General features: G+C 40.6%; 2 protein-coding genes across 10 annotated transcripts in view; one reads left to right on the top strand and one right to left on the bottom strand.

The window, feature by feature from the left end:
* Ctps1 (CTP synthase 1) overlaps positions 1 to 16,290 on the top strand; it is a 68,093-nt gene extending 51,803 nt beyond the window's left edge. For both annotated transcript variants that reach the window (XM_063287747.1, XM_063287748.1), the window contains exon 19: positions 15,803 to 16,290. The gene's annotated coding sequence lies outside the window, so the exon portion shown is untranslated. The remainder of the gene's footprint in view (positions 1 to 15,802) is intronic.
* The window catches only part of Scmh1 (Scm polycomb group protein homolog 1), a 124,767-nt gene that overhangs the window by 12,480 nt on the left and 86,666 nt on the right, over positions 1 to 25,621 (bottom strand). For 7 of the 8 annotated variants that reach the window (XM_039110303.2, XM_039110302.2, XM_039110300.2 and 4 more), the window contains 4 exons: positions 15,514 to 15,743; positions 13,496 to 13,622; positions 2,185 to 2,385; positions 445 to 636 (listed from right to left, as the gene is read on the bottom strand). In XM_039110303.2, the coding sequence (XP_038966231.1) occupies positions 445 to 636; positions 2,185 to 2,385; positions 13,496 to 13,622; positions 15,514 to 15,743 (750 nt within the window). The remainder of the gene's footprint in view (positions 1 to 444; positions 637 to 2,184; positions 2,386 to 13,495; positions 13,623 to 15,513; positions 15,744 to 25,621) is intronic. The other variant, XM_039110305.2, reaches the window with a different exon arrangement.

The following is a 25,621-nucleotide window of genomic DNA, read 5'->3' as shown; positions in this document are numbered from 1 at the left end:
CATTGTGGTATATTAACAAAAAAGTTATTTTCCAGCCTAGTTGGAAACAGCAGGAACTTGAATGGACTTGTTAGACTGGCAATGCTAGAAGTTAGGGCCACGTGCCAAAGAAAAGAATGGACAGCTAATCAACAAGGAACAACTTTCTCAATCTCTAGCCTAAGACTGAACCTTGTAGCTAGCAAAGGAGGGCTACATGAGGCCTTTGATGCCGGGTTCATGGGCTGCACACAAGGAAATCACAGGACAACTTCTAGAGACAGGTCCAGAGGAAAGAGAGAGTACAAAGGGACGGAAATTCTGAAGAGTTAAAGTGGCAGAAAAGCAAAACCGCCAGATGTAACCCGGTTGTGGCAAGGGTAAAGGGCAGGAAACCAGATCTCTGGACAGTGGGTGCTAGGCTTCCAGATCTGAGGGCTGCCCAGGCCCCATCCCAGCTCCTACCTGGTAGGTACCTGTCGTGGCCGTGGCTGTACTCTGTGGCAGTGAGTGACACGTGAGTCTGTGTAAAGGGCTGGTTGCCAAACAGATTGTCACTCCGAAGGTTGTGGCAGAGCTTCTCCAGGAAACGGAGGACATAGGTGATGCTGTTGACGGCTGGGAGGTTGAGTGTGTGCTGTTCCCGGTCGAACACGGCTGTGGAGTTAAGTAAACAAAGCAAGTAAGTTGTACAGTGCAGTGTAGTGTTGGCTGGAGAAGCTCAGCTCACCGTGTGTCCTGGGCTTGGCAGGTTACAAAAAGGCAGCGCCAGGCTGCTTGCCCGCTGCTCTTCTTCCTGCTGCTTTCCCTTGCTCCAGGGCATTGATTTTTGCCTCAACTCCAAAGGGTGTGCAATCAAGGGAGTGCCAGGCTGTTGCACCCTCAGGGCTCTGGTATGATTTGACTCAACCTGTGCAAACAACTATGAACATAAAGCTATCTGCTCCATCACCTAGCTGGGCCTCTTTCAGGAAGTGTGCTCACCTAGGGTGCTGTGTTCACAAGAACACTGCCCAACAGTAGGGAAGCTATGTTGGAGATAATACTGCTATTGCTAGCAGCAGCCTAAGCATACACTTTCCAATTTATATCAGGATACTGGATTTGGGCAACACTGGGAAATGTTTCATGCTTGTTTTTATTTTTATGTACTATCTATTTCTATCAAGATATTGTCATAATTTTTAAAAAGCAAAAGGCTCATGTGACTGTCTCTGAGGGAAGTGAGGAAAGGGAAATCTGGGGAGAGAAATCAGTCTCAGCAAAGTTTTAAAGAGAAGAACTCTAGGCAGTAGAGGTGAAGAGCAATTGCAGGCAGTTAGGAAGACAGACATTGCAGAGGGCAGAGTGGTTGGGGCCTCAGGGGACTGGGTCTGAATGTCTCAGCAGCTCCCATCCTCCATGCATCCAGTGGCTACCTACACTTGGCTCCATAACATTTCTGTTGTCACCCTTCCACAGATTACATAGATTTTCTTTTCCACCATTGCAGATATGAGCCTGTCATAGTCTGTTTTCCCTTTTCTTGACCAGCAGGTATTTGCTGAAGAGACGACTGGGTTGTTTATGCTCCCTGTCAGCTGGCTCCTTAACACCACAGCAGCTTGCTATAGAGGAAAGGGAGGGGCTGTAAAGCAGCATCACAGTAAAGACTGGACGGTGTAAGGTAGGTCAGGCCATTGTAGGCTTGGCAGGTAAAAATTAGATTTTGGACTTAAGAAAACTGAAACGGAAACAGGGCATAGCAGGAATAGTAGTTACTGTGAAAAAAAGAACCACCCTCTATCCTGGATTCAGCTCCCCTGTATGGGTCCTATAGGCCCAGAAGCTTAGGAGGCAGGGTGAAAGGAGATCAGAGGTCCTCTGAAGCCAGTTGAGGAAATTCTCTTGTTGCAGCAACATAGTCTCTATGTATTTTACCCATGAAATGGCTTTAAGCCACACTCATATTTTCTGTGTGTGGACCAAAGTTTGGAAGCGATGCTAGGCAGTCTGTCTGGCTATTTTTGGCAGAGGTATATGGGATATACTAACTATATGGCACATGGTTCAGCAGAGTCTGGGGGCTAGCAGTGAGGACTCTTAATGAAGGGGATACTTTTGCATTCTCCAGAGGCTATGAGTGTGACTCAGTATTAGGATCTCTCATCATAGTGCAGGTCTGCCACTCTGGTTAGGAGGCCAAACTATCCCAAAAGTGTTTACCTGAGATGACTTCACCGCCATGGCCCTGTTTGAGGAAGCTGAAGACAGTTTTCTGGTGATAAGCACAGTCAATGCAAGCCTGGACAGCCTGCTGCAACACCACAGAGGCACGGGCTGGCCCAAAATGGTCAGGGAGTTGTTGGATCTTCTTTTTATCCAAGTGGGGGCCCGTGCTGCCGCTCTTGTTCAAGTAGATACAAACTACGGGAAACAAAGAACCCAAGAACCTTACAGTGTGCCTGGCAGAGACAAGTCAGAGCAGCTCTCTTCCAGCTGCTAACCTCTGGACTTGGCTCCACTGGGATTCTCCCAGCTATGCTGCAGAACACTGTGGATGGTAAAGAAGAAGGTTTGGAAAATCCTGTGCCTAGTTACCACTAGCCCAAGCTGCACCACCAAGAGCTCTGGGAACATAGCCTATTAGAAGAACAACATAGACAAGAAATCAAGGCAAAGACCTTGTGTTTTGTTTTCTGGTTCCTGAAAAGAAAATGTAAACTCTGAAGAAGACTCTCAATCAAACTGCCTCATCTCCTAACTTAAGATAGCTGACTCGGCAGGAAAACAGTACTCACAAGGGTGGGTATAAGGGTCAATCTCTGAAAAGAAGGCTCAGTCTAGCTACCTAGACTATCTCATATTGGTGAGCTTTGGGTTCAACTGAGAGACCTTGCCTCAGTGAATAAGGTAGAAAGAGATTGAGAAAACTATTGGCTTCTACATGCACACACATATAAGTACAGACTACACCACCATCAAAACACACACAGAGAGAGAGAGAGAGAGAGAGAGAGAGAGAGAGAGAGAGAGAGATAAAATAAGTAGACTCGAAACCTTCCCAAATTTAAGAGAACAAACAAGAACAAATAGCAAAAAGCAAAAAGTAAAAAGAAAAGAAATGAAAAAGAAAAAGAGAGGATTTTCATGTTTGGCAGTGTAGCCTTTGTTCTAAAATCACTAAAAATGGAGGACATCAGAGACAAGACACTTCTAATAAGAATATAAATATCCATGGTAGTTTATTTATAATAAACTCAAATTAAAACCATCACCAGGAGCATGAAACACACAAACTATGCGTCTAAAGGATACAAGAAAACCCTGAACTATGGACAGCAGCAACATAGGTGACTCTCAAAAATGTTTTTGAGTAAAAGAAATGAGATGCAAGAGTACATACAGACGGCATGACTAATTTATATCGAATTCAAGGTCTGGAGCTCTAATTTATGGTAGAAATTCTGCAATCAGAGTGGAGGCAGACACTGACTGCAAGGAGCCTGAGGGAACTTCTGGGGCAGCAGAATGTCCTGTGTCTTCATTGCAGTGGGGGTGGAGAGATTTATTAAAACTCAGCAAACCATATGAGTGTACAACAGACTGGCAACTAAGATTTACTTCATTGATGTAAATACCAAAGACCAAACTATGCAACCTCTAGAAGATGTCTTAGAGCATGGCTCTGAAAGTCTTTGACATACTCATACTGATTGCTGTCACACTTGACCAATACACAGCAGCAGGTCTGGACCTAGGATTAAAAAACCAGCAGCCTCTACTTCCTACTTCTTGAGATATTTACTCTTTGGTCCCAAAGTACTATGTGTGAGAAAACATTGTTTTGTGGAGAGGTTCACATGGAGAAACAGGCAGAACCAATATGCAAGCTATGAGTAAAAGTGAATCCCCAAACCTAGTCAGTCCCCCTCCCCCGGCCCAATCTGTCACTGTATACAATAGATGGGCTGTCTCTACCCTGCCACCTTTTAGTGTTTCAAAATTTAGTTCTGTAGTAGTTTGTCACACAGCAAAAGCTTATCAGAATAAATTCTAATACACGCTGCTCCAGTAACGAATACCAAGCATATGGCACTAGCTTTGGACCCAGAGGTGAAAGTACCAGAAGCAAAGTACTGCAAACTCACACCACTGGTCTGTTTTTCTCTTTGGTGTTGGAGCTCAAATCCAGGACCTCATCCAAGCCAAGCAAATGGTTGGTTACCACTGGGCTACATTCCTAGCTCCTCTAAAAGAGTTTCAGTGGAAGCCTAACGTTGCCCAGAAAGTTATCAGTGTGAGTTTAAAGGAAGGTGAAGACAATGTGACTGGAAGGTGGAGGATGGGGATGGGGGACGTGCCAAGAAGGGACTGAAGGTTTGGTATGACTGTGGACCATAACAACAAAACAGGACTGTACTTGATGAGCTCAATGAAATAGCTAAGGTTCTTTAAAGCCATCAGAGTGTTGCCTGCCTTCTTACTGCTTAAAATAAAATGTAAGATGAGAGAGAAAATCCCTTTTTAAGAGGTAAGAAAGAAGGTAGGAGCATGGTGACACATGTCTTTAATCCCAGCATTTATATCAGGGACAGGTTGGTCTACATCATGAATACCAGGCCAACCAGGACTATATAGCGACATCCTGTCTCAAAAATCCAAACCAGACCAAAGTCAGAAAGATACAAGAACATGCTTCACAGATTTGTTTCAGACCAAAGATTTCCATAGGAATTTGTTAAGGAAAATCCTGGCAGATTCTTTGTCACATAACAATTTAAAAACATTTTAATTAAAATTACATAAATTTCACTCCTCCTTCCATTCCTTCTCAGATTCATGGCCTCTTTTTCTTTAATTATTAAGATTCTCCAGGGTGCTGTCTTTTAGCTGTAGCTGCAGAAGAGGCACAAAGTAGAGAAGAGTTCATCTTCAGAGACCTGTTGTGGCTCTTGTCTTGAACCTTGATGCTACTCAGAAAAACTCCTCAAACTGTTAAGATAGTCCTTTGTTAGAATGGTTGCCAGTGTGGACTTAGAAGGTTCAGCGGCAGTACAAATGGAAAACCCCGTTCTCCTAGCCCCATCTCTTCATCTTCTTAGAGTCTCAACTTTTCATAGGCAGGGAGCAAGGAGAACACCTACTTGTCCAATGGCAAAGGACAGAACAGAAGACACGATGTCTAAGAAACAACACAACCTAGCTAAGGGACGGCCACATGTGCTCACTTGAGCGTCACAATTTCTGCAATTAGTGATTGCGACACACTCATCCCAACCCTGTCCAGGGTCACACGAGCACCATGGGAGTCTTTACTTCACGGGTCTTCTGATGAAGAATCACATCCAAGGCCTGTGGCTGCTGAGTTTCACTTAAGAGGACTCATGTTCCTGCACCTCGTTCAGAGGACCTGCTGCCTGACATTGCAAAGGCATGACACTTTAGATGAAGAGTCATGTGAAGGACTGAGAGTTAATTTCTCAAGTAGGAAAATATAAGTAACTTATATTTAGGGAGTTGTCTGAGGTGGTTTTAAAATATAGCTCATGATTCTTTAATCCTCCTCCACTGAGAGGTGAGGTCCCCTTAGGGATTCCCTATTCTTGAATTTAGGTTGCATGGTTCACTGACCAATACAATATAGTTGAAATAATGCCTATGCTAAGTTTGGGGCTTGGGCATTAGTGTCTGGGAAGAGGTATTTCAGTTGAAAAAAAATGCCTCTATTTCATTGGTCTACAGGCAAATCTGTTGGTCATTTTCTTGACAGATGATTGATGTGGCAAATTGTTTTTTGTCATGCTGTTTTATCACAGCAATAAGAAACTCTAAGATAAGATGAACAAGGAATCAGTTGTCCAAAGAATTCAAGGTCAATGTTGAAAGACTGTCTCAAAATAAAATACCAAAAAATCAAAACAAAAGCTCATCAACAAACACCAGACTCCCCCCCACCAAAAAAAAAAAGTCAGGTGGGAAAAATCATCTCACCTATAGGATAACATCTCAGAAATCATGCAAAGAGAAAATTTCTAAGAAAGGCAGGGCTAAGGAGTACAGCTCAGTGATACAACACTTGCCTAGTATGTACAAGGCACTAGCCTGGATTCCCAGAGCAACTAAATAAATAGAAAAGTAAGAAAGACTAAATGAAGACAGACATTTTTATTTTTAATTATTAAAATTTATTCTAAATAATTATCAATAACATATTTGATTACCTGGGCTTATATGTGAATATTTGTATGCTTAAATATACATGAAATAATACCAATGTCTTAGTAACTCATTGTTCTACTGTTGTGAAGAGGCACCATGACCAAAGCAACTCCTTTTTTGTTTATTTGTTTTGTTTTTTCTTGAGACAGGGTTTCCCTTCAGAGCCCTGGCTATCCTGGAACTCACTATGTAGGTAATGCTGGCCTCAAACTCACAGAGATCTGCCTGCTTGCTTCCTGAGTGCTGGGATTAAAGACCACTACTCATGTGTGTGACCAAGGCAACTCTTAGAAAACAAACAAACAAACAAACCCCATTTAATTGGTACCATGAGTATTCCAAGGAGGTTTAGTCCATTTTCATCATGGCAGCATACATGGTGCTAGAACTGAGAACTACATCCTAATCCACAGGTAGAGAGGCTATGAGTGAGTGAGAGAGAGAGGGGGTGGGGAGGGAGGGAGGGAGGGAGGGAGGGAGGGAGGGAGGGAGGGAGAGAGGGAGAGACCACCTCCACCCAGGGCCTGAATGGACACCTGAACAAATTCAAAATAGAAACCAGTGTTTCTAAAATAGTCAAGTAAACAGTATGACAAATTAAAAATATACTAAAAATTGTTTTTTAAAAATTTCATTTGCATTGGTATTTTGACTGCATATGTGTCTGTGTGAGGATGTTGGATCCCGAACTGGAGTTACAGACAGTTGTGAGCTGCCATGTGGGTTTTGGGAATTGAACCCTAGTCCTCTGGAAGAGAAGCCAGTGCTCTTAATTGATGAGCCATCTCTAGCACCCACCTCAAATACTTTTTCCTAAATTAAAATGTAAAAAAATCTTACTGAAACTTGTGAAATACAACAGAAACAGTGTTGAGAGGAAAAAGCATAACAATGAACACAGATTTAGGAAAAATTAAAGTCAAAAATACAAGTTTACACCCAAAGAAACTCAAAAAGGAGAATGTTAAACCCAGTCTTAGAAGATAATAACAATGAGAGAAGAAATTAATGAAATTTAAAGAAAAAATCACAATGAAATCAAAGGTTGGTTTTGGGAAAAGACAGAGATGACACAGTCACTTACGTGAGAATGATGAAGGACACGATGCTACATGTCATATAAGGATAACACCGCTATGGATCTCCTTGGAACCGGGCTTTGGTGTGGGCTGAGGAAGACCCCAGTTTTCTGTTGCCATTTTTGGTCTTTTCATCTAGCCTATCTCCATCTTTGTGACTCTCTGCTGACCTTCAGAACCACTCTCTATCAGGAACCCCACAGCCGCCACCCTTGGCTAGAACCCAGAATGGGACAATAGCAATGAAAGGACAGAACTATCCATCAAAGGCAAGACTAGATAGTTATACCAAGAGACATCTAAAAAAAGTAACAACTCCAGATGCCTAGATCCCAGCGAAAACACAGACATGAACAACCAAGATAATATGTCTCCAGCAGAAAGCCAGCAACCCTACTGTAGTAGACTCTGAGGACCTTTGAGTGGATATTAATAAATGCCTAATGAAGACCATGAAAACAGAAGTAGTTGAATGAAATAATGAAAACAATTTAAGACACGAAAGAAGAATTTAGCAAATAGAATTGCTAAGAAACAGTTAAGTCAAAATAAAACTCAAAATGAAAACCTTAGGAAGTCAAAAGAAAAGCCTCACCAACATATCAACAGACATAGATGAGGGGATTTCAGGTCTTCATGGGATGGCAGAAGAAATGAATACCACAGTCAAAGAAAATGTTAGATATAAAATCCAGGTACAAAACATCCAGGAAACCTGGGGTACTATTAAAAGACCAAATGTAAGAATAATAGGTATAAAGGAGTATAAAGAAGAAACCGAGGTCAAAGGCACAGAAAGTAGTTTTAACAAAATCATAGAAGAAAATTCCCCAATCTAAAGAAAGAGGTGTTTATCAAGGTACAAGAGGCATACAGAACACCAAATAGACAGGACCAGAAAAGAAAACCCTCACACCACAGGATAATCAAAACACTGAATGCACAGAACAAAGAAAGGCTATTGAAAGCAGCACAGGAAGAAGACCAGGTCACATATGAAGGAAGGTCCATTAGAATAACACCTGCAGAGGAGCCTGGACAGATGTTTTACAAACTGAAAGACTATAGATGCTAGCTCAGACTACTATACCCAGCAAAACTACCAATTACAACAGATTGAGAAAGAAACATTTCAGGATAAAAACAAACAATTTTTGTCTATAATCTAGCTTTACAGAAGGCACTAGAAGAAAAACTTCTAGTCTGAAAGGAAGGTTAGCTAGACCAATAAGGACATAAAGATTAAATGTCAAAACAGACAATAAAAAGAATAATACCATATCATAACAACAAAAAATAAGAATTAGTAAACATTGCTTAATAGTATCACTCAATATCAATACTCTCATTTTCTAAATAAAAAGTTTGGATAAGGAAACAGGATCCATTTTTCTGCTATATCCAAAAACATACTTCACTATCAAAGACAGTTATCACCTTAGGGTAAAGGAATGGAAAACAGTATCCAAGTGAATGGAGCCAATAAACAAGCAGACTATAATCTGACCAAATAGATTTTAAAACAAAAATTAATCAGAAGAGATAGGGAAGGTATACTACATTTTTATGAAATGGAAAAAAAACCACCCCAGGAAGATATTACAGTTCTAAACATTTATGCACCAAATACAAGGGCACCAAATATCATAAAGAAACATTCCTACATACAGCTAAGGTCACACACTGGCCCTAAGGACTTGATATCTTACTACAGAGACACTTCCTCATCCATGCTCATCGCTGCTCTATTCATAACATCCAGGAACTAGAAAGAGTCTAGATGTCCATCAGCTGATGGGCAGAGAGAAGGAAAATGTACATGTACACAAAAGAGTATTATTCAGCTGTTAAAAATGATGAAATTATAAAATTTACAGGTAAATGGATGGAGCTAGAAATAATCATCTTGAGAGAGATATCCCAGACCCCAAAAGATAAATGTTCCATGTTTTCTCTTATTTAGCTTGTAACTTTAGATATATGTGCTTCTAGTAACTACAGAGATTAAGCAGATAATAAGGAAAAAGAGTGGATCTTCCAAGGAGAGGGAAATAGAATATAGTGTTATAAAGAGATAAAGGGGAACAAGAATAGGAAGATTAAATGGGGAGGGGGCGGGAGAGCAGGGTAAAGGAGAGACTATGGGAAGAGACACTAATACTAAAGGCCTTTTGAGAAGCTAAATGAAACCTACTCTAGAAGCTTCCCAAAATATACACACATGTGAAAGGAATTTAAGTGGAGTCACCATGGAGGAGATAATGCCCCAGCTAGACATCTTAAGCCATTAAGTTAAAGCCTCCTGTGCCAGGATGGGTTACATACTGTTGAGCTGCTGATCAAATGGATCCCATGGGCTGTCTCCTAAATATTACAGCCTCTTGTCCAGGCTACTGTAATCATCATTCTCACCAGGTACAAACTCTATGACCTATCACAGCAACCGGCCTACAAGACAGACTGGTGAAATAGTGGCACAAGCATTATGGGAGTAACCAACTACATTTCCTTTTTTTAAAAAAAATTGAAGGCCCATTCTATGAGATGGAACCCATGCCTGACGTGGATGAAGTGGCTAAGAACCTGGGACTAGATGTCATGGGCCCGAGGGAAAACCTACTATTACTTTGCTAATAAACTGACTCCTAATGACACACTAGCACGCCTGTAGTTCAGCTCTCATTAGAGAAGCGTCTTCTTGTAGTAGATGAAAACTAACAAAGATACAACTGGATAATGTGCAAAGTGAGAAAGTTTTAAGCACTCACCCCTTAATGGCTCAAAGATCTAAGTGGAAAAGGAGAGACCCTGTAAGAGTCAAGGTGGTGGATGACTTTAAGGAAATAGTGTCTTCCAGGCACAACAGAGCTGATAAACATCTAAGCTCAGAGACTGTGGCCCACACAAGTTCAAATCATTCGAGGGGACACCAAGAACCTGTTTGTAATTGCTACCAGCTGTGAAAGGGAAACTCAGTTTTCTTTGATGGAGGGATACTGAGTATATCAACCACACATACTCCAGGATCTGATCCATAACAAAGAGTAGCTGGCTAACATAAAAAGGTCTCCAAAGTTTTTGTTTTTCTTTGACTTTTTTTGTCACATACTTGTGTTTTTTCTTTTGATTTTTTGTTTTGTTTTTTCTTTTTGATATCGAGAGAAGAACATGAATTTAGTGGTTAGGAAGGAGGGGAGGATCTGGGGGCAACTGGGGGAGGGGGAAAGAGTATGGTCAAAGTATATTGAAACTGAAAAAAAAGAGAATATTAGTAATACAATTTTATTTGTCCAAAAATTAACTGACCTAGATGAATAGACCAGCTGGATAAGAGACCATCTCCTGAGACTCAGGCAGGTAGGAAGACAGAGGCTGAGCACAGGGCTATGCAGTTGTAACTGCAGCTTCTCAGGAAACGAAGCTCTGACTGTGCGAGCTCAGCAGGAGTTCAGGTCCAGTCTGAGCAGAATAATGAGAAATTTTCCCCAACAAAAAGGAAAATACAATCAGAATAGGCACACACACACACACACACACACACACACACACACACACACACGTATATACATACACATACATACATACATACATACATACATACATACATACATACATATAAAACAAATCAAATACTGGCAAATTCTACCAAATATTTAAGCAACAAATTATACCAATTCCACACAATCTCCTTTAGAAGATAAAAACAGATGAAGTGCTTATCAAACTCATGAGGTCAGCATTATTTTAACACCCAAACCAAAGATAGAACAATAAAAACAAATTGTAGGCCAAAACACCTCTCAGGAACACAGATGTCAAAATCTTCAATGAAACATTTGAAAGTATCCAATATCATACAGAAAGGATCGAGTGACACAAACAAACAGGATTTATCCAAGTATGGCAGGGGGAGCTAACATTAAAGAATGGTAACTGTGAGCTGGATATGTGCTGGGTTGTAGGCCAGCCATGGCTATATATAGCAAGGCCTTACCTCAAAATATTTTAAACATCTTCTTAATCATCATATTTACAAGTTAAATTTAAAAACACATCAATATATTCAGAAATACAACACTCCTTCACAATAAAGTATCTCAGAACATAAATTGGGAATTTCTTTAACTTGTTAAATAACTTTTATAAAACTCCTCCAGTTGGCACATTGAGTGGTGAGGAACTAAGGAAATTCTCATTGGGATGAGGAGGAAAGCCCTCTCTCATCTCTTCAACATCTTACTGGGAGTTCTAGATAGCGGACTATGATATGAAGAAATAATAAAAGTAAACATACAAGGACATAAACAACCTGTCCTGGATCACGCATGATTATCTACATATAGAATGTGAAAAAACTGATTTTAAAAAAGCAAGCAAACAAAAACTTGGAACTAAAAAGTAATTATAAAAGGCTGCAGAATATAAGGTTAATATTTAAAAGTCAATCATTTCACTCAGTATTAACAATGTTTTAATAGCAACAAAGGTATAAACATAATAAACGTGCATGAGATTTTTATTATTAAAATTGTTATTCTGAAAAAAAAACCAAGAAATAAAAATTCCAAATTAATAGAGAATATAATACAACTCACTGTTAAGAAATCAGTCTTTCCTAACGTGATCTAGAGGTTCTAATGCCAATCATAACCCCAGAAAGTCGGCCTGAGAGATGGCTCGGTGGTTCTCTTACAGGAAGACCATGGGTTCCGTTCCTAGCACCCACACTGCATGGCTTACAACTGCCTGTAACTCCAGTTGCTAGTATCTGATGTCCACTTACAGCTCCCACGGGCACCTGCATACATGTGCTACACATGTACACCTAAGCAACTCCCAGAAGTTTGGTTTTGGTTTTTGTTTTTGGAAGAGCAATAAGTGGAACCTGAGTTTTACTTAGAGAGGCGAAAGACCCAGACTATCCCATAGAGTATTAAAGGTGAAGGTAAAGTTGGGGGCTGAAACTTCGTGACCTTAAAACTTAGCATACAGTCATTGCACCCATAGAGTGTATACTGGCAAGTGGGCAAACAGAACAGGACATTACAGAGCCCAGAAATAAACTCACAGGAATTCACCTTGTTTTTGACAAAGGAGTAAAGATAGTTTCTTCAATGAATTGTTTTGGAACAACAGAAAATTCGTATGAACCCTTCCCCAACCAAAAGTCAAACAATAACCAGGCACCTAGACACAGACCTTGTGCATGCTCCAGGAAGGCACTGCATTTTGAAGCTATCTGGAGGGAAAGCGGTGGCTGAGTACCCTTCTGTTTCTTGGCATTTTGGGGTTTGGACAGAGATACACTAACTCATGCTAAGAGGAAGATTACCCTAACAGCTGTGAGATCATTCTGATTTCTTCGCCATCCACACAGATGTAACTACACAGTAACTGAAGTTTTAAAGGTACAGGTATTTTACGGTTACCCTTACAGATATTTTATAAAATGGGGACAGATAGGTGTGACTTTTGCATGTGCACCTGTACTCACACCCCCACCCCTACCCCCAGGTTGATTTTCATCCTCATCAACTATGAGATTTTGCTTTTAGCCAATCATTTGTTGACTAGTCTCCAAAGTAAAATTCATTTTCACTGTGTAAAAAGGTTTGTCTTCATTAATGATGGAGACTATACATGGACTGACCCAGGGCTCCAACTGCATATGTAGCAGAGGATAGCCTTGTTGGGCACCAATGGAAGGAGAAACTCTTGGTCCTACCAAGGTTGGACCTCCAGTGCAGGGGAATGTCAGGGGGTGGGTAAGGGAGGGTGGATGGGGGGGAACACCCTTATGGGGGAGGAGGAGGGGATAAGGGGCTTATGGACAGGAAACCTGGAAAAGGATAACATTTGAAATGTAAATAAAGAAATCTAGCCAATAAAAAAAAGAAAATAAAAAAAATGAGGGGGGAAAAACTTGGAAGCTTTTCATCCAAATTTGAATGGTGCAGCCTCCCTGGACTGCTCTAAGGGGCCATTAAGAAGGGAGTGCTCCATCTGCGATCAGCCCTGATGCCCCAGCTCTGAGTTCACAGGACAGTTGCCCCAGTTTTCCCCCTCTGACAAAATGAAAGTTTCTCTAAGACAATTTCAAATGCCAAGGAGTTTGCTTTTTTTTTTTTAAATTCTACCTAGATTTACAAGTGGACAGGGCTGGTTACTGGTAGAAGACTAGAGGAAATGTAGATACCATGCCCCAAGTGCAACTGCAGTTGGTTCCATCCTCCTACCTGTGGGGGCCTGCATGGCTGAACTTGGGATGGTGGCAGCATCTTGGGGAACAGTGCTGGTGTCCGGTTCAGGAGTGCTGGTTGTTGGTGAGGTGGGTGGTGGGCTCAGCAAAGTCCGAGGTCTCCTCTGTTAAAACGGATGAGGAAAAGTTTGCTACCATAAAGGTGACTTCTCTCCTCCTCCTCTCTCCCTATCACGCAGCGTACTCATGAGGCCAGCGTGTTTATCAGTGGAACCACATGTGATCTTTATTCTCTGCTTAGTAATTGGCCCCAAAGTTGTACGTATTGAAAGTCCTCAGTGAACATTTTCTGAATGTATGTATATAATTTTGATCTTCCCAAAAGAAAGAGCTTAATGTGCTTCCATGTTAAATTCCGTACCATACGGACTCCAAATCCTTTGTAAATGGGGCAGCTAAAGGCAGAAGAAAGTTTAATGTTTATGGTTTAATGTTATTACTTTTTTCTTTCTCTAAATGGAAATGAGAAACACTGGCAACCATAGGTCTTACTACTATTTTGAGATAGTTCTTGTATTTGAAACAAAGGCCTTCTGTGTGATTTCCTACTTACGGAGGCCCTTGTTTTATCTTTGGAATCTCTCAGATACATATTCACTCTTTTGATTACCCTCAAGACATACCCACATGCCTCTCTGGCCTTGGCATCCTTAAGGCCTGCAGCCTCTCCTCCACACATGAAAAAGAGACGAGTATAATAAAGTAATTGTGTAATAGGTAGAGGTAGTAGTGGTGGTGGTGGTAATGGTAATAGTAATACTAGTAAGAGTAAAAGTAAGTATACTAGTAGATAAAAGGAAGGACCAGGGCTAGGTATTAGTGGCAACAGATCAGAAATAGCATTCTATGTTATACAGAAAGATTAAGTGGTGACATTGAGAATTCATATCCAATCAAAAAATAGATAACTAAGAGTAGTAACATTACGACTAAAATCATCCATCTATCCACCCATCCACCCATCTTCCACCCACCCATCCATCCACCCATCCTCCATATACAGAATATCTCCCAAGAGACTAAGATATAAGGCACCATAGGAAGAAAAGAGAAAAGATTAGGTAATTGACCCTGAGGAGCTCATATTCTGTAAGGACACAGGTTAGCTAGAGTGACTTACAGACATAGCAAATAAGTCAGCCAAATAACTAACTCTGGGAAATATGGGAACTGCGATGGAGAACCAGTGTGAACAGGGTTAAATTTCCATAGGATGACTCAATCCAACTCAGGAGGGAGGGTCTGAAAAGTCGCTGATTACTGGGCGTCAAGTGGAGATGAGATGCTATGCTGACAGAGACCACAGAGAAGCCTTTTCACACCATTGCTTTTGCTAGGGAAGATACCCACGAATAGGTGGGATGGCTCAAGAGGTAGTCCTTTCAGTAACAAATCAGTAAAGCTGGACTTGGTCTTTTCCCACATTAGAAGAAAATGTATGTCTCTTAGGTGTAGAAGGTGTGTATGTTGTGGCAATCTTGGAACTAGATCTAGGAACTTATCACTGCACTCTTAAACCATTTCACATGTCTAAGCTCTAACTTACTCCATAATAGAATAATGCTAGTAGTATCACGCAGAGCTTTGAGGTATCACAATATGGGTGTGGTAGCATCTATTATAGCCTGACATTAAGTGATTAAGTGAAGTTTAAAAAAAAAGAAATGGAAGGAATAACAAAAGAAATACATTGACCGAATTAATATACTCTGTTTACATGTTAGATCTCTGTTTTGTGAAGGATAGTGAGGGGCAGAACTGTTATCTGTTGAAGACATTAGATAGATCCTCTCAAAAATCAAAATTTGTTTCCTACTCTAACATTAGCAAATTCCAGATAAGTGCTAAATAGGAATAACATAGGATTTCCCCTTAAAAAACCATCCACTAGATGGACAAGATGGCTAGGTGTGCTCTTTTTCAAGGCGAAACGTATGAATGAGTTGCCTCTTGGCTCTCCTGTATCTCTTTCTGGGAAACCAACGTTTTACCTACCTTACTGCCAGGCTTGGGGCCTCTCTTCTTTGGAAATTTCAAAGGTTCAGCTGACTTGGATGGGGTAGAGGTGGGATGGGGAATAAGGATCTTGGGCGTTCGGCCCCGCTTCTTTCCTGGTTTGCGCCCTCTCTGCCCTGGCTGAGGCTCCAAGACAGTTTTGGTGCTGTTGATGCTGGGCTTCTCAGTGCTCACATCAGACGAAGGGGAAGGATTCTTTGGAATCACAACTGTAAGAAAAAAGATTCATTCCATCATCTTTCCACCCACATTTCCATTTGTCTTACAGTTTCTATTACTACAGTGAAACACCATGACCAGAAAGCAAGTCGGGAAGAAAGTGAACTGGGATCACACTACTTCCACATCTGAGTCCATCACTGAAGGAAGTCAGGACAGGAACTCAAAACAGGGTAGGACACTGAAGGCAGGACCTGCTGGAGAGGCCTTGGAGGGGTGCTGCTTATTGGTCTGCTCTGCATGCCTTGCTCAGCCTGCCTTCTTATAGAACCCGGGACCACCAGCCTTAGGATGATGCCACCCAAAATGGGCTGGGACCTCCCCCATCAATCACTAATTAAGAAAATGTCTTTCGGAGCTGGAGAGATGGCTCTGAGGTTAAGAGCACTGACTGCTCTTCCAGAGGACCTGAGTTCAAACCCCAGCAACCACATGGTGGCTCACAACCATCTGTAATGGGATCAGATGCCCTCTTCTGCTGTGTCTGAAGACAGCTGCAGTGTACTCACATACATAAAATAAATCTTAAAAAGAAAATGTCTTTCGGCTGGATCTTATGGACACATTTTCTCAATTGAGGTTCCCTCCTTTCAGATAACTCTAGATTGTGTAAATTGACCTGAGATCAGCCAGCCCGCCAGCCTGCCAGCCAGCCAGAGGGAAAATAACTTGCATTTCTGTCCTAAAGGCTCAGAACTGGGACAGAGCTCAGGAGTCTACACCCTTCTTCTGATGAGATAAAGACACTAATTAAAGAGGAAGTAATGTCTCTCCCAGGTTACTCAGTGAGGAAAGAACTTTTGTTTTCAACTGAGATGGGACAGCCAAGGCCATATCACCATGGTTGAGGTTTTAGCACGTAAACTGCAGTGAGGGGAGTGAAAATAATATGAAAATCATTTCTCCTTAACCTGAAATGTTTGTTTGCTCTTTATTAATTTACAGTTATTTATTGTGATTTCCAAAAGTGTGAGCTTTAGCCTCTGCTTCGTGCTCCAGCTATACCTGGTGTCACACTGAGTCATCTACTTTTATATCCCTCTTGTCCTATCTATTGAGCTTTTTATTGTTTTTGGTTATACATGTATCAATACTTAGTTCTCAAAGCTTAATACAGGGCCCCATTTTCTCTGAAGTCCTCTCTGACCAGGACACCACTGAGTGAGCACTTACAAAGTATTCTGTGCAATCTGTGTTATAGGGCTCCTTAGTTTTATGTCAATCATCCATCTCCTCCTTAAATTGAGAATATTTAGAGATAAGGAATACTTAATTCATCACACAAATAGCTTCTGAGCACTTTCTATCAGTTATATACTGTTTTGAGTCCTGGGGAATAGGTAGAACAGTGAACAGAACAGACACGGTTTCCACTCAAGGGAACATGTTAGTGTGTCTGAGGTTAGAAGGTTAGAATAGCTGGACATGAGGAGCAATGTGGAGAATAGGTTAGAGAAGAGTGGCACTAAGGCTGAGTAGATCAAGTTAGGTAGATAGCTCAGCCACTAAACTGCTTGCTATGCAAGCACAAAGACTTAAGTCTGAACCCAGAATCCATCTAAAAAACGCTGGCTGTGGAAGTGTGTGCTTTTTTTTTTTCTTTTTTCTTTTTTCTTTTCTTTCTTTTTTTTTTTTTGAGCTGGGGACCGAACTCAGGGCCTTGAGCTTGCTAGGCAAGTGCTCTACCACTGAGCTAAATCCCCAACCCTGAAGTGTGTGCTTTTAATCTTAGCTCTGGAAAGGCACAGGAAGACACCTGGGGCTCACTGCCAGATTTACCTGGTACAGTGGGTCAATGAGACCCCATCTCAAAAAGCAAAAACAGGTTGGGGGTTGCTAAGGGGATGGTACAGTCAGTAAAGCGCTTGTCGCACAAGCACGCTCATCTGAACTCTGATCTCCAGCACTCACATACACCAACATAAATACAATACACAAAACATACAAAGCACTTGAAATTACTACATTCCATCAAAGTTTCCAAAATCAAAAGGATTAAAACCCATCCCTAACAGTGGTGAAGGATGTGAAGCAATTGAATTCAACACTGCTCGTCTGTACATCATTTTGGAAAATTATTTAGTTGTATGCCTTATGACCCAACAAAAGATATGGCCACCAGCAGACGTCTGCTGGGTATTTATCCCATTTTTTGTGAGGTAAATGATGGGAAGAATCCAAATGACAAACAGTAGAACAGATTTCTGAAAAATATAGTATATGCATACAGAGGAACATCACAAGAAACACAAAGGAACTACAGCTAACCATTTTTATTTGCAACGACACAGCTCAATCTCATAGAAATGTGCTGTGTGAAATAAGCCAAATAAATAAGAAAAAGCCAGAATATATATACAATTTGTGAAGTTTAAAAACAGAAAAAATAATCTAGATTGACAAGGTGGATCAATTTGAAGGAACTGGATACCATGAGGAAGAGTTTGAAATGCTTCAAATGAACTGTATCAGAATAAAAGAAACAAACAGAGAAGACAAAATATGGCTGAGGAGAAGGCTCAGTGCTTGCCACACAAGAATGAGGGTCCAAGTTCAGATCCCAGTATTCACATAAAAGTTACATCTACTTGATTAGATATAGCCAAAGATTAGCAAACAAACCAGAAAAATATATCAAACACATTCAATCACAACCGTACCTAATGAAAGAGAGGAGTCCTACCTGATGCAGTGTTGTTAGCTGGGCCAGCTGGGAGAATAAGGACACCTTTTATTGATTTGGAACACACTGGAGAAAGAGACCTGGAATTGAGCTTCTAAACTTGTTTCTTATGAGTGGCCTACCAGATGTTAAAATATGGAAATGTTAATTAGGGAGTTATATATCTGAACCTGGAATCCAAAGAAGATGCTGGATTTGAAGATAAAAATTTGAGACTCATCAGTGTGTTTACTGATATGTAAAACCATTAGATGAAATGAGATATTGTTGACTATGAATGCATAATCAAGAAAAGAGAAGAAAGATCACTTCTAAAACGCATTAGTGTGCATCAGTTAGAGAGAAGAGGATCTAGCAAAGGAGACTAAAGAGTGGCCTAAAAATGAATCCAAAAGAAAATGAGTGTGAAGGGCCAGGAAACTGGAAAAGGCAGCACCTCAACCTAGTGATCAAAGCTCACATCACTCCAACTAGAACACACCCAGTCTATTTATAACGTGATGGGCCAAGAGCATTGCATACGCACCATCTTTCCTTCAAATCAGTTATTTTTGAGGTCAAACATACCAAAACTGAGTCTCAGTTAACAAAATGACTGGCCTTGTCAATGTTACAGAGAGAAAAATACAGGAATTATTCTATATTCTAAAGGTGAAAGTGACATACAGTTAAAGCAATGGTATAGTTTGGTTTAGAGCCTAGAGGAATATACATTTGAAAGGGATGATAATAATAGATCAATTGATAAGATTCGCATACTTACTCTGGCAACATCTGATACCAAGTGTGGCTTGCTGAGTCACACTAGGGTAGGGCATCATATGAATTCTGAATAGATCAGAGGATGTATTTACCCTGTGATTTAGCAATTATAATCAGAGGTATAAACTCCAGGGAGACTCTTGCACACACATCTCAGCATATATCTTAAAGTGCTCAGAGTAGTAGTATCTTTTCCAATATAATATTTTTATTTATTATTTGGGAATTTCACATCACACACCCTGATCATACTCACTTCCCAGTCCTCCCAGGTCTGCCTCCCACCCTTGTGACAACCCCCTGAAAAAGAACAGGAGGAGGAGGAAGAGGAGGAAAAGGAAGAGGAGGAGGAGGAGGGGGAGGAGGAGGAAGAGGAGGGGAGGAAGGGAAAGAGGAAGGAGGAGGAGAAAGAGGAGGAGGAAGGGGGGAAGAAGAAGGAGGAGGAGGAAGAGGAGGAAGGGAAAGAGGAAGAGGAGGAGGGGAGGAGGGGAAAGAGGAAGGAGGAGGAAGAGGAGGCGGGGAGGAGGGGAAAGAGGAAGGAGGAGGAAGAGGAGGCGGGGAGGAAGAGGAAAAAGAGAAGCAGCAGCAACATCCAATATGTGTTGCCCATATATCCACTGGAGCACCATAACTCCCAGTGGTCAGCCTCTTAAAGAAATCTGAGTCCTTCCCACCTGACCCCTACAGATGATATCAATTGTGGAGAGCTACACTTCAGCACCACTCTATCACCATTATTAAGAGTTCTGTTCAGTGGCTTTCTATCTAGATTGTTACTCTTGGGGTGGTGGGAGTTGTCAGAGAAGCTTTCTATGTCCGCCTAAATACTTTTAAAAACCTAGCTTTCAGGGGTGGCTTTCTTGAGGCTAGAAAGATGGCTTAGTGGTTAAGAGCACTGGCTGCGGGGTTGGGGATTTAGCTCAGTGGTAGAGCGCTTGCCTAGTAAGCGCAAGGCCCTGGGTTCGGTCCCCAGCTCCAAAAAAAAGAAAAAGAAAAAAAAAAAAAAAAAAAGCACTGGCTGCTCTTCCAGAGATCTCAGGTTTGATTACTAGAAGCTATGTGGCAGCTCACGACCATACTTTAGTTTCAATGTCCTCCTCTGGCCTATGGACATAGAAATACATGCATGCAAAACATATACACACATAAAAATAAAAAGTTTCATTTGTATATAAGAATGCACAAATTTAATGCACATCATTTGATGAGTATGGCTACATGCACATACTTATGGTACCATAATCAAGGTAAAAACCATAGTCACCAGCTCCAAATTTTTTTTCTGTTCATTATGAGTTCCTTTTGTGTGTGTGATAAGAACATTTAGCACAGGAACTCTACTTCTTTTTTTTTTTTTTTTTTTTTGGTTCTTTTTTTCGGAGCTGGGGACCGAACCCAGGGCCTTGCGCTTCCTAGGTAAGCGCTCTACCACTAAGCTAAATCCCCAGCCCCAGAACTCTACTTCTAACAATGTCTTAAGCACACATGGATAGGCATTATGTTGTACAGTAGGTCTCTGGAACTTACCATACATCACTGAAACTTTATACCCACTGAGTAACAACTTGTGTTTCCTTTGGCAACTGCCCTTCTAGTCTGTTTCTATACATTTGACTATTTTAGATACTTCCTATGAGTAGAATTATGTAGAATTACCCTTTTATGTTTGGGCTTGTCCATATTATTATAGAGGGCATATTCTTTTTAATTCTTTCTCTCCCTCTCTTCTTTTTTTTCTAACACTGAGTTTCATAAGCCACAATTTCTGTTTATCTGTTCATGGACACCTAGTTTGTTTCTATGGAATATGTTCTTGTATATTCCTGTTTTTAAAAGTTCTGTCTGGACTGGAAAAATGACTCAACAGATAAAAACACTGGCTGCCCTTCCAGAAGATCTGCTGGAAATTGTTCCTGCACCCACATACCAGTTCACAAGTGTCTGTAACTCTAGTCCCAAGGGATCTAGATCCTTTCTTGGCTTCCTTGGGCATCAGACACACACATGGTTCACAGACATAAATGCAGGCAAAACATTCACACATAAAATAAAAAAATAAATCAGAGAAAATATTTTTAAAGTTCTGTGTTTTAATTTCTTCTGCAGCAATACGAAGATATATAAAATTTCTTTGAAGACTTTAAGAATATATTTGACAGTTAATCTTGTCTACTTGGTGAGATTTAGAATCATTTAGTGGAAAATTTCTAGGTGTGTCTGTAATGGTATTTCTAGAAAGTTTTACGGAGATGGGAAGATCTACCTCAAATGTAGGCAATCCTGTTCCATGGGTGGGGTCTTAGGCCAAATAGAAAGCAGAAAACCCAGTGGATGCCAGCATTCGTTTTTGTCTGCTTCTGACTACAATATGCCTCCCATTCCTGCCACAAGCTAGAACCTGCCCTCTGTCACCACAACTTGCCTTGCCATGGTGGGCCTTCAAACTGTGAGGCACAGAAAGCCTCCCTTCCTTGCATCATTTTTCTTAGGTATTTGGTCACATACAATACTACTAAGGTTGACAGTGTTAGAGCTCGCTATCTACAGCAATACTGTGAGAAAGTTCTTCTCTTTCTTGTATAGAAAAAACCTTAACTCATTAAATTCAGTGTTCTTATTTTATGCCTAAGCCAAATGGCCTGCCTCGCTTTAAACTGATTATTATAGGTCTCCAGATAGTGATAGACTATGAACCTAAGTTGTGTAAAAGGAGTCATATGACAAACAGGGCTCTGAGTTGGTACTTAGTACATGTCTGCAGAACTGAAATGAAGCTGGATAAAAGAGAACAGTCCTCTGTCCCAGCTCTTTTCAGCAATTCTAACAGTTCTGTTTCTCCTTTCCCTGAAGCCTGCGCACATAGTGCACAGTTCTGAACTGAAACTGCCTTCACTGGACTGAAAGGGAGGGAAGCATACAATTCTATTGACCAGTTCTTAAAAACCAGACTGTGTGTGTCTTTTGTGAGCAATAATGAGATGAGGTTTCAGTCTAATTTAACAGCTTCGTAATAACTGCATCCACAGAAGCTAACCTGGGGAGAGATCTGGAGGTTCTTCTCATTAGAAAGCCCCAATCTGCCTTGCACGTTCTAACTTAATTATCCTGGTTGACAAAAAAAGATGATATCAAGGGGCCAGAGACCTAATTCTAGTTTTGTCCCTTATGATATGACCTTGAATTTGTCATTTAAACACAATCTTTTCTCACTTTTCTAGATGTAGATGATTAACCACTTTAATGATTGTCTTATATCAGAGAAGGATGAAGGACATAAGTATATTCCAACACACTGCAGTGCTACTAAGGTGGAAAGAATCCAACCCTTAGTCCACAGTATGTAAGTCTTATACGCCTGGGCTTTCACTTGGCCTTAAAGCAACTCTTGTGAAGACTGGCAGTGTCTCCTCGAACAAATGAAGAGGGCCAGCTTCATCAGAGTTAAGGTGGTAGAGCTGGACATGGTTCTTTAGTACTCTGTTCATAGCACAGCATAGAAGAGATCTTTCTCTGAACAGAAGGGAGAGAGCCAGTGAGCACCAGCTTGATCTTCTGCTCCTGACTGCTGAGGCAGTGCACCCCATACTTGTGCCAACAGCTAGGACTGCTCTCACCATCACAACTTCCTCAGCATGGAAGCCCTGGGGGCAGCAATTGTGTGCTAATTAACGTGGCCTTATTAATTTTTGAGAATGTGGTAAGTGGTATTAAAGCTGTCAAGGATCTACATTGGAACAATACAATATAAAACAACCCAGTGTGACTCTAGAGGAGCAGCCTCAAAACTACCGGTAGAATTTTGCACAACAATCCAGTGGGTGTGGAGAATATCAGGCGGCCTGGACGCCTTGGTCAGAAAGTAATGAGATTACTGGAAGAAGGATGGAGCCATGCTCCAAGAACACATCGGACATTATAAGAGGCTTTCACTTACCAACAGTGGACAGTCTGAACATCTCAACAGATGAAAGTTGCAAAGTATAACTAGTTAAATAAAGTAAGAACCCATGAGTTCACACTGATGTAACCAACTAACTAACTAAGGTGAAGGTGGACTAGGGTACATAGTCCAGGTTAATGAAATAACTAAAGTGACACCATACTATCCTAACCTTATTCCTGTCTGCTTGGTCACTGGTCAGCTTCTACCCCTAACAGCCACATTTGCCTTGGCCATGCTCCTGGGATTGTCCATGATCTTGGCCATAGCCCAAATGTATTACATAGGGACTAGGAGGTAGCCGCTGACCTTTACAAAAGAATTATATGTTACCAGCCACCCCCACCCCTGCAAGTCCATCCCCTAATTCCCCTTCAGCACGGATGTTGAAAGCTGTGAACCCCTAAGCTTGGGCAGCACAAGACTTTCCAGAGTCTGAGCCGGCTCTTCGTCTGGCCATTGATAGAGAGCTGAAAACCTTTAATTGGCTCAGCATAGTTGTCAATAACTTAACTTTCCTGTGGGGATCGTTTCAGTTAATGAATATGAATAAAATTAGAAAATCTGAAAACTAAATTAGGAAATAATTGATTCAGTCAAGATTACCAAATATGCTGGTATTATAGGATAAAAATTTGATTAAAAATGAGATATTTGGAGAAAAACAAATATTGCATATTCCCTTTGCATGTGGGCATCTAGATTTAAACTTAAGGTTTAAAGTACCATAATGTATACACATAAAAATGTCATAATGGAACCCAATGTCTGTATGCTAACTAAAAAATTAAGAAAAAATAATGAAAAAAGAAAAGCAGGACATTTATAATCTCTCGGTATTTCCCCACAAGACAATTAATTACAAGAGGAAAAAAACTCTGTGGTAAAGGAACATGGTAGGCATAGCCTGAATCAAATAATTAAAATTACCATATTCAGTGATGAGACGGAGGTATCAAGAAAAATGTTCATTATATACTCAGACTCTGATGCAACATGGCTGCAACACTAACTCTGGGGAAATCCTGTTTAAGGATGTAGGGAAATTCTTTGTATTTCTGCAAATTTTTGTTATGGTAGAATTAAGTTAAAATATTTTTAGTTTGAAAATTCAATAGTACTGAGAATATGAACAGAAATAGATCATCATTTGAGAAGTAGGAAAAAAAATTAAACTTGGCCTGCTCAGTTAATCAGCAAACTTCAAGGTGAAAAGGGAAGAAAGAGAAGGACAAACATTCAAACCAACAAAATTACAGGACTCTGTGACTGCCTCTCAACAGTAACCCTAAATGTCTTAATAAGCTTCATAAAGTGACATTTAGAATATAATATAGAAGAGTGAATATAGAAGCTAAGCACACATTTAGGCACATTTTCTTCCCAAGGGAATACTCTTGAACTTCATAGTCACAACTCCAGATAATCCTGTTTTAGAACAATAGCATACATATAAGAATAGTAGAAAACAGGCAAAAAAAAAACCCAACCCATTTTGATTCTGGCTTGCAATAATTGGAGTTATGAACATTGTATCTGTATGCTGTATATAATGCTGACCTCTTAGACCTACATGTTAAAAGCAGCCAAAATGCCACTTGGATACTGTTTTCTGGTTGGTTTTAATAACAAGATTTTTTGCTAAACATAAAAGATACGTTTTTAAAAGTAAGAATATTTGGCCTGTATGCAGCCAAGATTCTTAAAAATATTCTGTTTCTTTGACAGTCTTATATTTTTGTGACCCTAACTTAAGGCTCTAATATGCAGCATAGAAGAGCATGTCTAAATGTGTTTAACATACCATTTTTAAAAAGAAACAATGGAGCATAAAAGTGAAGCATGATGATAAGAAATTAAGCATGCCTCTATACAGTAATAAATGATTTATGAGTTATTGCTAATTTTATCTTCTCTACAGTAATAACAGAGCATATGGAACTAGAAACAGATAAATAAAATGTAACACAATTTGGTTGTGTGTGTGTGCATGCATGTAATGGGAACGACTGAAGTGGGGAAAAGCTATCTGGCCGACAGTTGCCTCTCACTGCTCTGGAGACAGTGCTATAGAAGCTATATTCTCTATTAGCTTTGCTCAGCTTACCTGTGTTACCAAAGCTGAAACTCTATTACTCTTGCTTTAGTTTTCTTAATAAAGCCCGGATGTTCGCTGCTTCCAGTCAGCTCACCAGTCAGCACTCTATGCATGCATCTTTTTGTACTACCAACTCTCATCTCTGTTGCCTGGGGAAAGGTTCTTTACAACTACAAAGACACCATGTTTTCCCAGAGACTTCTAAGTGAGGACGTAGAAAGATAACTAAAAATCATACATGATGGCGTCATAAGTCAACTTTAAAGCCTCTAGCTTACAACCTCAAAGATATGACAGACTTAGCTGACTGAAGTTATATACATTAGAATGAGCAGCCCAGAAAGAGATCTGTTGGTCTGCTAGCCTATTTGGCCAAGTCCATCCA

Source organism: Rattus norvegicus, chromosome 5 (assembly GCF_036323735.1).
Source record: "Rattus norvegicus strain BN/NHsdMcwi chromosome 5, GRCr8, whole genome shotgun sequence".
Classification (NCBI taxonomy): domain Eukaryota; kingdom Metazoa; phylum Chordata; class Mammalia; order Rodentia; family Muridae; genus Rattus; species Rattus norvegicus.
Note: the sequence above shows the minus strand (reverse complement) of the source record. Positions and strands in the feature narration are given on the sequence as shown.